The sequence below is a fragment of the Patagioenas fasciata genome, chromosome 3 (assembly GCF_037038585.1).
Source record: "Patagioenas fasciata isolate bPatFas1 chromosome 3, bPatFas1.hap1, whole genome shotgun sequence".
In the NCBI taxonomy this organism is placed as follows: Eukaryota; Metazoa; Chordata; class Aves; order Columbiformes; family Columbidae; genus Patagioenas; species Patagioenas fasciata.
In genome coordinates, this window is record NC_092522.1 from 1,437,676 (window position 1) to 1,450,654 (window position 12,979).

A 12,979-nucleotide genomic window follows, 5' to 3' on the forward strand; every position below is an offset into this window, starting at 1 on the left:
AAATATAGGATTTATAATAAATAACATAGTAATAAATATTTAATAAATCTAACATTCTCTTCACTTTGGGGTTGCTCAGTGTTTTGCTATTATTGAAGTGTCCGCCATGGAACTTCACGGAAGCTACAATGCTCTCTTAGAAAAGTGTTTTCTGGTGAAGTTTGAAGTGTTTTGTCAATGGCCTAAACAAAGAGTAATCCCACAGAGAAATAAGGGCAGACGAAGCTTTGTTTTGACATGAATGCTCTTAAAAGAGGAAAAGCATTCACCTCCTTCCACGCTGCCTGTCATCATGCATTTCCTTTGTTACTTACACTCTCATATAATTTCTTTCATCTTTTCAAAAAAGGCAAAACCTGTGTTTTCTCACAGAAATATTTCAACCTTGTATATTAATTTTAGATCCAAGATATCAGTGTTGAAACCGAGGACAACAAGGAGAAGAAATCTGCTAAAGATGCTTTGCTTTTGTGGTGCCAGATGAAGACAGCTGGGTGAGTGTGGATTAAGTGATTATCTCTAAAGCTCTTACAGCGTTTTGAGTTTTTATTGACATAATTTTAAATGGGCAAACACATATCTCTCCTTCAGTGGATTCGATCAAGACGAGTGAGTTGATGTTTACAAGTCAGAAAATTCTGAATTTATTTCATTAATGCAGTGTGATAAACATACCAATCTGATAATCCATGAATATATAGTAATATGCCAACTCTTTGTTGCCCTATCCTGAAGAAATACTGAATAACATAAAGAATAACTTGAGATGTTTGCCACCAACTTTCCCCTCTTTCCATATATATGGAAATATTTCCAAAATGTCTTTCTCTGGCAGTAACCTGCTTGTGTAATTCAGTACCCGTTTGTAGAGATTCAGTATGTTTCCCCTATGAAACGTGGATGTCCCTGTGCTCACTTGGGGCACTTCAGCATTATTCTAGTGGCTCTTCACCTTCTCCTTGCAGGACCTCTTAGGAAAGTGGTTTGTGAGCAGCCTGAAATTTTTGGAAACTTCAAAATGCACAGGTCACCAAACAAATGGATTTTAGCCACGGGGCACAAAGGTGTCTGTTGTCTGTGCTTTGTTTAAAGGTTGGACAGTGACACGGGGCAGTCGTTGGAAAAGGATGCCCTGGGATAGCTGATGATTTCAAGGAAAACTTAAAATATTGCTGCTCTGGTGGCACTTGCAGCCATCCAAATTGCTTTTACTCTTCTGTGTTTCTCCATCTCTTCTCTTGAATTTCATATTTTGAGTATGGGCAAATAATTCTTTGCCAGCAGCTATTGTAAATCAAAGCAGGCTTCAGACTTGCAGGGATTTGGGACCTCACGGGCTGCAGGTTGAACAGCAGGTTATAAAATAGTAACTTCCAGTTGATTGCTTCGAAGGACACGTAGAGCTTTTGTCTGCAACGCATGTGAATTCTGCAGGGTTTACAAGAGTCAGTGAGATGCACTCACCTCTGGTGTTGGTGGCAGATTGTCCATCGTGGGATGATAATGTCCCAGCCCTGGGTTCGCAGTGACCGCGTCGCTCCTGCAGGCGGATTCCAGCGAGGCAGCTGCGCTGGGGACGCCCGACTCACTGCGCTCTCTCTGCTTCTTGTTCTGCCAGGTACCCCAACGTCAACATCCACAACTTCACCACCAGCTGGAGGGACGGGATGGCTTTCAATGCACTAATACACAAGCACAGGTACGTGTGGGTAAAAGTCTTTGTGCGTTTTGAAAGCTGCGACTGTTGCAGGTGTTGCTGTTACCTTGCAGCTTGATTTTAAAATGTGTGGAGAGGAAGAAACTGAAGAATTGCCGAGAGTTTTATAGCAACTTGCCTTGCTTTAGAGCTTTACCGCTCTTGCGGTCACTGAGAGCTCATCTGGGCAACAGCTTCTCACATCACACGTCAAAACAGGTCGCGTTTGGTTTGAAGAGAATAAATGATACACAGTTGTTTTGGTTTGTGACTGACCAGGCTGGAAGGAGAGTTTTTGTACCTTAGTGGGAAATCAATGATCAGGTCCGGTTGCCTGGAATTCAGGGGTGGGAGGGAGAGATGACACACGGCAGCAGCTGGGAGGGGAAAGAGATCCCTGAGCAGGGCTGGCACAATCTGCTGCTAGATTTTGGCGTGGCCGGGGATGCTGCTCATTGGCAAGCTCAGGTGAAGCTATTGGGACGATTTGCACACTCACCTGAGCATCAGGAGAGGCTGCGTGGCCACGACTTTGTTCCTTCTCCAGGTCACCTCTATTCCTGGTGAACTGTGGTCTGTTTTTTGCCGTGGGCTGGGTTCTGCCGTGGCATTGCTTCATTCCTCTAAATGCACAGGGCTACGGGGGAAGTGCAACCTTGGCAGCACCAGGTTTTCTGAGGATTGCAGGTTTTAGTTCATTTGAGGGTGGCTGCACTGTGCTTTGGGAAGTCTAAAGAATTTTCCATCCTGTCTAGGCCTGATCTGATTGATTTTGACAAGCTGAAGAAATCAAATGCACACTACAATCTGCAGAATGCTTTTAACCTTGCAGAGCAACACCTTGGTCTCACTAAGCTCCTGGACCCCGAGGGTAAGAATTCCTGCAGTTTCAGCACTTTGCAGCTCTTTGTGGGCTCTTTTCTGCCAACCCCTCCTTGGCGCAGGGCACAGCTCCTGGTGTTAGAGAGGCTGGGTGCCGTTACTCACCTGGCGATACAGGCAGAGGGAAGGGGAGGATGAAGATGTGTCCTGCAGAGGCCTGAGCCCTGGGAGCACAAAAGCCCTTAATGCTGTGTTTATTTTCCACATCTGACGAGATCGCAGGACTGGCCGTGTGTACATAAAATAGTTGCAGTTAGGGGCAGCCTTCCTGAGGAACATGGTGAGCTGGAGGATGAATAGTGTGGATTTCAGCAAATAGCAGCTTCTTCCACAGCCTGTCAGTGAGTTTCAGGCTGTGTTTTCGTGAGAGGGCGCGTGCTCATGCATACTGGAAGCCGTGCTCACAATGCAAGGACAAGAAACTCTCTTGTCACAGGGCAAACAGAGGCTTATGGCGAGTTTCTTCTTGCTTGTTTTCTAGTGCCTCAAAATTGCTGCAGGAATGGAAATAATTTGTTTTCCGTCTGTATCTCTCAGAAGATTTGCCTGGGCAGACATACAATTAGGTTAGAATTCCTCTCTCCAAATACTGGTGTAGCATCGAAGTTCCCAGTTGACAGTAGTTCTGTGGGCTCGCACAGACACTGGAAAGGTTATTTGGCTGTGCACAAGCTGTGGCGATGCCTGGAGCCTGACTCTGCACCCCAAAACCTCACAGTCCGTGCTGAAACAAAGCGCTAAAGCAGCACAGCTTAGTGACAGTTCAGTACTGTACACCGAGTAATTCAGAACTGAGTTCATTTCTGATGAGGACGTAATCTTAGGGGCTGAGCTACCGCTGAACCCACCTCTCTGACTTTTAAACGCATCCTTGTTGCATTGCTAGCTTTGTTGGTTTAGCCCATGCACCCCCAGTATGCTCACACAACTTGTGTTTGGTTTGCAGATATCAGTGTTGATCATCCCGACGAAAAGTCAATCATCACCTACGTGGTGACATATTACCACTACTTCTCCAAGATGAAAGCGTTAGCCGTCGAAGGAAAACGTATTGGAAAGGTTTGCAAGTTCAAATCACTATGAGTTGTTATAAAACAGTTGAAATATTTATTATTTTTTTTCTCTTGGGTGCTAGTTTTCTAAGAGTCCACTATATGGTGGTTTTTAGTTTTGCGTTGTAACGTGTTTTGAATGTTAAGTATTCCCATGTGACTGTGAGGAGTAGTTAATTTCCAGCTCTGTTTTATTTTTGCTTGTTAATTTAGCATCGTTGCTGCTTTTCCGTTCTCATTAACTGCTCCCCACCCTCTGGGCCCTCCGTCTCTTCTGGAGCCCAGAGAAGTCCCTCATTTAAAGAATGTGCAGTCACTCTCCCCTTGGCAAAGTTGCCCCATCTTTCCAGCTGGCAGAGTGAATGGGAATGTGTTGTCAGCCTCAGCTCTGCCCCTCTGTTGCTGGGGGATCGCAGGAATTCACTGCTGAAAACACAAATCCTCATTCCTGGGGGTTCCCAGCCCTGGTGGCGCTGAGGACTGAGCGATCCCTCCATAAGTCAAGCCCCTCAACGGTTTCTTTTATGTCGCTGGTTGGATTTAAGTGACTGAAGAACACTGCCCTTGGTATTCATGTTCCGTTGTGCTGCTTGTTGCAGGTGCTTGACAATGCCATTGAAACGGAGAAAATGATCGAAAAATACGAATCGCTGGCTTCTGACCTTCTGGAGTGGATCGAGCAGACCATTATCATCCTCAACAATCGCAAATTCGCCAACTCGCTGGTTGGAGTGCAACAGCAGCTGCAGGCGTTCAACACTTACCGCACAGTGGAGAAACCGCCCAAGTAATTTTCGTCTTAGCTTAAAACAACACTGGTCTTGTTTTGTTCAGTCAATCATTGGTTTTTTAAAAAAAACCACTTCCAAGTAATTTTAATCTTAGCATAAGAATTTATTTTTTCTGAACAAACCCAGGTATCATGTTTCTAATTGTCACTCATCATTATTACTTAGGGCACCATTGCTCTGTGCTATTCAATATGCACTTAATAGCAACAACAAAATAATGATATAAAGTGTCTTAGTGATACTGTGTGGCAGGAGCTCCGCATCCTGCAGGCTGTCCCTTCACCAAGGTGCCTGCCTTGGGAAGCAAGTGGTAACGGCATGGGTTAGCACAGTAATATCACCAATGCCAGTATCATACCAGTACCAGTATCATACCAGTACCAGTATCATACCAATACCCTGCTTTTGAAAGGATCTTACTGCTTATCCAAAATCAAGAGGAAGTGTGTCTGGCTTTGTGAAACGTTGCTGTGCTTACTAAAACTGGTACAACCCAAACTGTGCAGCTTATTTCTGGAAAGTTTCTTTTAGCGTTATATCAGATCTTTTTGTTATTTTTGTCTGATAGAAGTTCTAATGGATAGTAGCCACAATTCAAAGCATTATGGAGTTTCCAGATGTCTTCTAAAATCGCAGCGTATTCCCTAGTGCCGATGGAGTTTGTTTATTTCCCAGGCGCACAACTCAGGGAAAAGAGTGGGAAGAGTTTATTGACTGCGCTGGGCTTTAAATAAAACTTCCATTTCTTGACTTGATAGACTAAACTGGGACAGCACACGTAATAGAATTAAAAAAGTGCAGTCTTCTGGCCCTTGAGGGGCTTTAAATCTAAACACACAGACAACCAAGTTCTGCGCAGTTTCTTTTCCTGTTTGACCCATTGGGTTCAGGGATGTGTGTGCTATTGCAATTGCTTCCAGCTTTCACACAGAATGAAGGTGTTTATCTGAATGCTCCATTCATAATGTCAGTATTTTAAGGAAGTGCTTTATAATACTTGAGTAGCAATGAAAGTTTTGTTGTAACTCAGTTCTTTTGCAATATTTTGTTTAGATTTACAGAAAAGGGAAACCTAGAAGTGCTGCTTTTTACCATCCAGAGCAAAATGAGAGCAAATAATCAGAAAGTGTACATGCCAAGGGAGGGCAAACTCATCTCTGACATTAATAAGGTAAACTGAGCCACCTCCTCCTGTGGGATTCAGGATTTTGTTGCTTCTTTCAGCCTCTCTCTCGACATAGGACATTTACTGTCTGCAGCCTTGATGTGGCGGGAGGAGGGACCTTTTCCTGGAGGTCAGACCCACTGATCTGAACCGAGTCCCTGGGTGTCCCCAGCATCTGGGAGATCTTCTGCACTGGAAAAATGCTCAGGGATTCTGTGCAGCTGGTGCCTTGCTCTGCCTTGCTCCCCTGGGGTCCTGCCCATTAGTGTTAATTGATGGAAAGCAGCAAAAGCATCTAAGTATTGCAGCCCTCCCCATCTGCCCCACTGCCCGCAGGGTGGGAGAGGGGAGGAAGCGCCATGACCCGTCTCAGGGTTTCTGCAGCCATTTCTGTTTCTGGTTTTGTGCTGGTGCAGCTGGCAGAACAGCAGCAGAGCTGACGAGCCCTTTCAAGGGTAACAAACAACTTAAACCTGCGAGCTTTCCTCCTTTGTATTTAATCATGCTTGGCATTCCCCGAGCGGCTGCTGTGGGTGTCTGTGTGTCCTGGGAGCTGCCCAGCTCTCCTGCTCACATTAAGCTCCTGCGAATGCCTCAAATACTTGGGTTTCAGGCAATTTCACATCTGTTAGGATTTAGAGGAATCCAGGGTAGTTTGTGTTTAATTGTGGGTGTTTTTGTTGTTTGTAAGAAGGTCTGAAAGGTGATTAGCTGGCTTTCAACATGCTTCTAAGACTTCTTGGGTTTGTAATATTGATGTCATGTGTGGGAATAACTTGTGGCTTTGGGGGAAAAAGGGATGGGAATGCACCAAAACTAGCAGAGTTCTGCAGTTGTTTTCTTTTCCAAAGTGGCTGAAATAAAGAACAGCAATTGTGTGTTGATTTTAGAGGTGAGAGGCATGAATCTCTCATTCTCATTTCCTAAAGGAAAAAGGTAGAATCCACTTATTTGGGAGTAGCGCTCAGAAGTTTCTTTATTTTTAATACAAATACTCTCTTTGCTTAGGCTTTGTTGGAGGCAAAAAATAAATGAACTTGTGAAAATGCATCTGAGAAACAAGTTTTATACCCCTTACTCAGAAAATGAACGGATTGATAACAAATTTAAAGTCATGCACTTATGTTAGCAGGCAAGGTGTAAGGCCAGCCAACACAAACCAGATTTATTGGCGTATAAATAAATCAGCCAGTTTTGCGAAACTTGACCGTAGTGATTTCAGTCCTGATCTCTTGCGAAGCCGACGTGATGTATCATAATCCTATCAGACTGCGTGTTTAGAAGATGCGTGTTTCTTCCCCATGTCTTCAGGCCTGGGAAAGACTGGAAAAAGCTGAACATGAAAGAGAACTGGCACTGCGAAACGAGCTCATCAGACAAGAGAAACTGGAACAACTCGCACGCAGATTTGATCGCAAGGCAGCTATGAGAGAAACTTGGCTGAGCGAAAACCAGCGTCTCGTTTCTCAGGTGCTGCTTTCAGAAATTCTGGTGTGACTAAAATGATTCCCATGAGTAATTACAGGATACAGTTCTTGCAAAGAGATCACTTCTTCCCCATGCCTCATATTTTCCTGCATCTATGTATATTTATGTGTATTGTATGTGTGCACAAATGTATGTTTAGGGTGTACGTGTATGTACTATATGTGCTATCTTCCATGCATTTGGGATATCCCTTCCTTGAATCTGTCGTCTGTACTCAGGAGATACTGATGTGGAAGTATCTACCCACACTCAAGATTTTCTTTACCTGAATAGTTTGGTCTATTCAGTGGAATTAGCCCAGGAATTAATTGAATTTTTTAATGTTAGAGATTACTTTAAAAAAAATCCAAACCCCCAACTCAATCCTGATGGCCACCAGCATTTTCCCCCAAAGGTACCCCAATGATACCTCTGATTTAATCACTGGTTCTCCGGTATCTCTGCCTCTATTAAAGACTTTTCAGAGCCTGTTGAGATCTCGGGTTTGCCAACAAGTGTGTTGTGCACCATCAGAAATGGTGGTGTGAGCCGTAGGGCTTTTCTCTCCTCAGCAACCGTTACTGAAGAGGCGTCTCTGTCTCTACAGGACAACTTTGGCTTTGACCTTCCAGCAGTAGAGGCCGCAACAAAGAAGCACGAGGCCATTGAGACAGACATTGCAGCTTATGAGGAGCGAGTCCAGGCTGTGGTTGCGGTTGCGAAGGAGCTTGAGACTGAAAATTACCATGATATCAAACGCATCACTGCGAGGAAGGACAACGTTATCCGCCTGTGGGAGTACCTGCTGGAGCTTCTCAGGGCGCGGAGACAGCGACTGGAGATGAACCTCGGTCTGCAGAAGATTTTCCAGGAAATGCTGTACATTATGGACTGGATGGATGAGATGAAGGTGGGTGTCAGCCATTTCAGAACGTAGAGCAAATATTCTGGAGAGGTGTACGTGTCCTTTTTTGTAAACTTTTGAGATTCATTTTGCCCCTCTGGTGTAACAGACAAAGCTGAAGATCCAGATTTGAGAGCAGTGAACAAATTTCTTATACCTTATGATGATTTTTTTAAAAAGAAAGATGAAAAACAAGTAAATAAAAGGAACAAATTCGCTCCTATAAAAAGCTACTTTTCAACTTCATGCCTCTCTCATAAGGGCCAGAGGCTTTGGTCACAGTGCTTGGATAAGGATGATGATTTTGGTGAAAGGGAGTTAAATATTCTCTCTTTCTTCGTAACAATTACATGGGGAACAAGTCACCTCTTCACCTCTGTGCTTTAAAAAGCCTGAATTTCTTCCTGTCGGTTCTCCTGGGATCTGGGGCAGGACGGTGACTGTTCCTGTCCCTCCGCCAGCGGGCTGGGAAGCTCTTGCAGGAGAGCAGGACGTGAGCAGCTCGGCGGCAGCTCCAGCACCTGCACCGAGGGCTTTTCCTCGCTGCTGCTGAGCTCACTGCGCCCACAGCATCCTCCGCTTCAAACTGCCTGAAAGAGCAGGCAGCTTCTTCATGGCTGCCCGTGATTTGAAAAATATTGGCTCCAATTCCTACCAACCACAACTCCAGACATTTGAAATATCTCTCCTTATGGGCCTGGTGTTTGTCTGGGTTTAAATCATTGTGGCGACAGAGAACAGCGTAGTGCCTGGAGTCATTAAGAAACAAACAGTTTATGGCCTCCAGCCTATTTATTTGTCTTTCACATTTTGATCAGGTGCTTCTGCTGTCTCAAGACTACGGGAAGCATTTGTTGGGAGTTGAAGACCTGTTGCAGAAACACGCTCTTGTGGAAGCCGACATCGCTATTCAGGCCGAGAGAGTCAGAGGGGTCAATGCGTCTGCTCAGAAGTTTGCCACCGATGGAGAAGGTAACGAGCAGCCAACACGTCCTTCTTTGTCCTAATTACCTATAAGGTTATCTATAATTATGCCTCATTAGTTCTGCAAGGCATATTAGGTTAAACTCAGCACCGGAATAGGAGAATCCAGCTTCATTTATTCCTTCTTTACTCTGTCAATGATTAATTCGTCTGGGTACCTGCTCAAGGACTCATTGTGGCACAGTGTTTCACATGGGATGTCACGCTCCTACCAGCAGCTGCTCTGACTTTGTAGTAGTAACCACTAATTCCTGTTCTGTGTTTCTAGTGCAAACAATACAGATTATTGGAGCCAGTCTGCTGTTGTCCAAATTGATGCTAAATGAAAGCAATTCCACTAGAGCAGTGTCATTAACTAGAGTAAATGCCGCTCATTTTGTGCAGTTGTGTGTATGAAGCTGTTCTAAGTCTGGAGCAGTGAGTTTTATTTCACTGAAAACAGTCATGAATATCTTTCCTTTCAGGTTTTTTTCTACTTTATGCAAAGAGCAGTTTTTCTGATGTGTTGTTGTCTGGTGGAACTTGAATAGTTCACAGTTTCAGGAGAATAACTGTGAGCTGTTTTGTGTAAGCTCTGCAGAGGGAGCAGACGGGAATTAAGAATGCCCTGCGCCCCAGCTGTAGAGATGCAAATGAGTAAGTCGGAGTTGTAACGCACTCTCTGTATCTGAGCAGGTTACAAGCCCTGTGACCCGCAGGTTATCAGGGACCGCGTGGCTCACATGGAGTTCTGTTACCAAGAGCTGTGCCAGCTCGCCGCCGAGCGCCGCGCCCGCCTGGAGGAGTCCCGGCGCCTCTGGAAGTTCTTCTGGGAAATGGCTGAAGAAGAGGGTTGGATCCGGGAGAAGGAACAGATCCTGTCATCCGATGACTACGGGAAGGACCTAACCAGTGTCGTCCGCCTCATGAGCAAACATAAGGCGTTTGAAGACGAAATGAGTGGTCGTAGTGGCCACTTTCAGCAGGCGATAAAAGAAGGTGAAGACATGATTGCGGAGGAGCATTTTGGGTCTGAGAAAATCAGAGAAAGAATTAAGGATATCCGGGAGCAGTGGGCTAACTTGGAACAGTTATCTGCCATTAGGAAGAAGCATCTGGAGGAAGCCTCTCTCCTCCACCAGTTCCAGGCTGACGCTGATGACATTGACGCGTGGATGTTGGACATCCTCAAAATTGTCTCCAGCAACGACGTTGGCCACGATGAGTATTCCACTCAGTCCTTGGTCAAGAAACACAAAGATGTGGCTGAAGAGATTGCGAGTTACCGGCCGATCATCGACTCGCTCCACGAGCAGGCGAAGGCTCTGCCGCAGGAGCACGCCGGGTCTCCCGACGTGCAGGGCAGGTTGTCCGGAATCGAGGAAAGATACAAAGAGGTTGCGGAACTGACGCGGCTGCGAAAACAGGCCTTGCAGGATACCCTTGCTCTTTATAAGATGTTCAGTGAGGCGGATGCTTGTGAGCTTTGGATTGACGAAAAGGAGAAGTGGCTGAATAACATGCAGATTCCAGAGAAGCTGGAGGACCTGGAGGTGATCCAGCACAGGTGAGATTGCCTTTGCCAGGAGGTTTGGGGGACACCAGGTGGAAGGTTTTTCCACCAGCTACCTTTTTCAGCTTGCCTGTGGCTCAGATTCTCTAACGCCTATGTGATCTTTTTTGGTTTGTTTTTCCCTCGCCCTCCAGATTTGAAAGCTTAGAACCAGAAATGAACAACCAGGCGTCCCGTGTTGCAGTTGTGAACCAGATTGCCAGACAGCTAATGCACAGCGGCCATCCAAGTGAGAAGGAGATCAAAGCACAGCAAGATAAACTCAACACAAGGTAAGTGAAGGCCTCGTGCTCGTGAACGTGACACTGGCTGAAACAAGTACGGTGGGGTCATTTGGGGTTTTATGTGTGTTTAAGATACGCTGTTACCTGAGATCTCTTCAAGGTAGGAGCTTAAAGCTTCAGAAGGAAAAAGAGCTGTGTCTCTCAAATATTTGATTGACAGATGGAGTTTTGCTATTGGCTTCATCAGGTCCTGAGTGTATCAGTACTTTGATTTGAGAGCTGGAAATTTACTGTAGTTACTATTATGATAAAAAAAGAAACCAATAGAATTTCATATAAACTCACTCATTTTTTCGGCTTCAAAATCCCAGAGGATTTAGCATGAAAATCAGGTGTAACTAGGAGTTTTTCACTTGTGAAAAAATTATACTTCTAAGGACTGGAACTTGACATATTCTAATGTATGCCATAGCTTCGTTAGTGGTTGTTTTGCCAAAACTATTAAAGATATGGGAAGGACAGAAAAATACATGAATAGTTGAGTTATTTCATGGCTTACCAAGGTAATGCAGGCAACTGCTTAGCAGTGTTGTGATACCTTTTCCCCTGTTATACACAAATCTCAATTGCTCTGCTTTTCTCTCCACACAAATTTCAGGTGGAGCCAGTTCAGGGAACTGGTAGATCGGAAGAAGGATGCTCTGCTCTCTGCTCTGAGTATCCAGAACTACCACCTTGAATGCAACGAAACCAAATCCTGGATCAGGGAAAAGACCAAGGTGATCGAATCCACACAAGATCTGGGTAATGACCTGGCCGGAGTGATGGCCCTGCAGAGGAAGCTGACGGGCATGGAACGTGACCTGGTGGCCATCGAAGCCAAGCTGAGCGACCTGCAAAAAGAGGCAGAAAAGCTGGAATCGGAGCACCCCGACCAGGCACAGGCTATCCTTTCGCGGCTCGCGGAAATCAACGATGTGTGGGAGGAGATGAAGACCACCCTGAAGAACCGGGAGGAGTCGCTTGGAGAGGCAAGCAAACTGCAGCAGTTCCTCAGGGACCTGGATGACTTCCAGTCGTGGCTGTCCAGGACGCAGACCGCCATCGCGTCCGAAGATATGCCAAACACGCTCACCGAGGCGGAGAAACTGCTCACTCAGCACGAGAACATTAAGAACGAAATCAACAATTACGAGGAAGATTATCAGAAGATGAGGGACATGGGTGAGATGGTGACACAAGGGCAAACTGATGCTCAGTACATGTTCTTACGCCAGCGCCTACAAGCTTTGGACACTGGTTGGAATGAGCTTCACAAAATGTGGGAGAACAGGCAAAATCTCCTTTCCCAGTCTCACGCCTACCAGCTGTTTCTCAGAGATACCAAGCAAGCAGAAGCATTTCTTAATAACCAGGCAAGTGGTCAAGATAGACCTTATTTCATTTCTACGTATTGGCACCATGTAGTGCAAGCAATTAGGTAACAAGATCATTTGTCAGGAGAGCTACAAACGGATAAATTGCCCTTTTTTTAAACTATAACTTGTTTATTGTACTTTACTTCTAACTGTTCTTGGGAGATGGGTTTCTTTTTCGTATGTGGTGAATTGTTGGAGCAGACAGCGTAGTCTGAGAGTGATGCTGAGATCTCTGCTTTATGCTCACATCCCAGGAGTACGTTCTGGCGCACACGGAGATGCCCACTACCTTGGAAGGAGCAGAAGCTGCCATTAAAAAACAGGAGGATTTCATGACCACGATGGATGCCAACGAAGAAAAGATCAATGCGGTTGTGGAGACTGGCAGGAGGCTGGTTAGTGACGGGAACATCAACTCCGATAAAATCCAGGAGAAGGTGGACTCTATTGATGACAGGTGAGCTGGGAATGTTGGCAGGGTGTAGCTGTTCATACTTTGTTCATACAGTGTCAGTTGCAGACTGTTTTCTTTGTTCAGTGGAAAAACAGGAACTGTAATGTTTCAAAAATGCGCCGGGTGAATCTTAGTTAAATGTTACCTCTCCCATTTTCTAGAGACTTACTAGGTAATGAGTTCACTACCCAGAATTTGGCTCTGTTAGAGTTGCTGTAAAACTCTTGGAGTATGAACAGTTTTTATTTCGGTGGGAGCTGTAGCAGTTGTACCTGGTACAGCTGTAGCAGTTGTACCTGGTACAGCTGTAGCAGTTGTACCTGGTACAGCTGTACCTGCTGTACCTGGTTCCGCAGGTCTTGGTTTCCTCTGCTGTCTCCCAACTGATTT

General features: G+C 45.3%; 1 protein-coding gene across 4 annotated transcripts in view; it reads left to right on the forward strand.

The window, feature by feature from the left end:
- The window catches only part of SPTBN1 (spectrin beta, non-erythrocytic 1), a 108,984-nt gene that overhangs the window by 66,528 nt on the left and 29,477 nt on the right, over positions 1-12,979 (forward strand). For all 4 annotated transcript variants that reach the window (XM_065833463.2, XM_065833462.2, XM_065833464.2 and 1 more), the window contains 13 exons: positions 403-494; positions 1,619-1,699; positions 2,452-2,567; positions 3,525-3,637; positions 4,230-4,417; positions 5,475-5,592; positions 6,898-7,056; positions 7,661-7,963; positions 8,776-8,929; positions 9,617-10,487; positions 10,628-10,765; positions 11,376-12,132; positions 12,390-12,592. In XM_065833463.2, the coding sequence (XP_065689535.1) occupies positions 403-494; positions 1,619-1,699; positions 2,452-2,567; positions 3,525-3,637; positions 4,230-4,417; positions 5,475-5,592; positions 6,898-7,056; positions 7,661-7,963; positions 8,776-8,929; positions 9,617-10,487; positions 10,628-10,765; positions 11,376-12,132; positions 12,390-12,592 (3,293 nt within the window). The remainder of the gene's footprint in view (positions 1-402; positions 495-1,618; positions 1,700-2,451; positions 2,568-3,524; positions 3,638-4,229; positions 4,418-5,474; positions 5,593-6,897; positions 7,057-7,660; positions 7,964-8,775; positions 8,930-9,616; positions 10,488-10,627; positions 10,766-11,375; positions 12,133-12,389; positions 12,593-12,979) is intronic.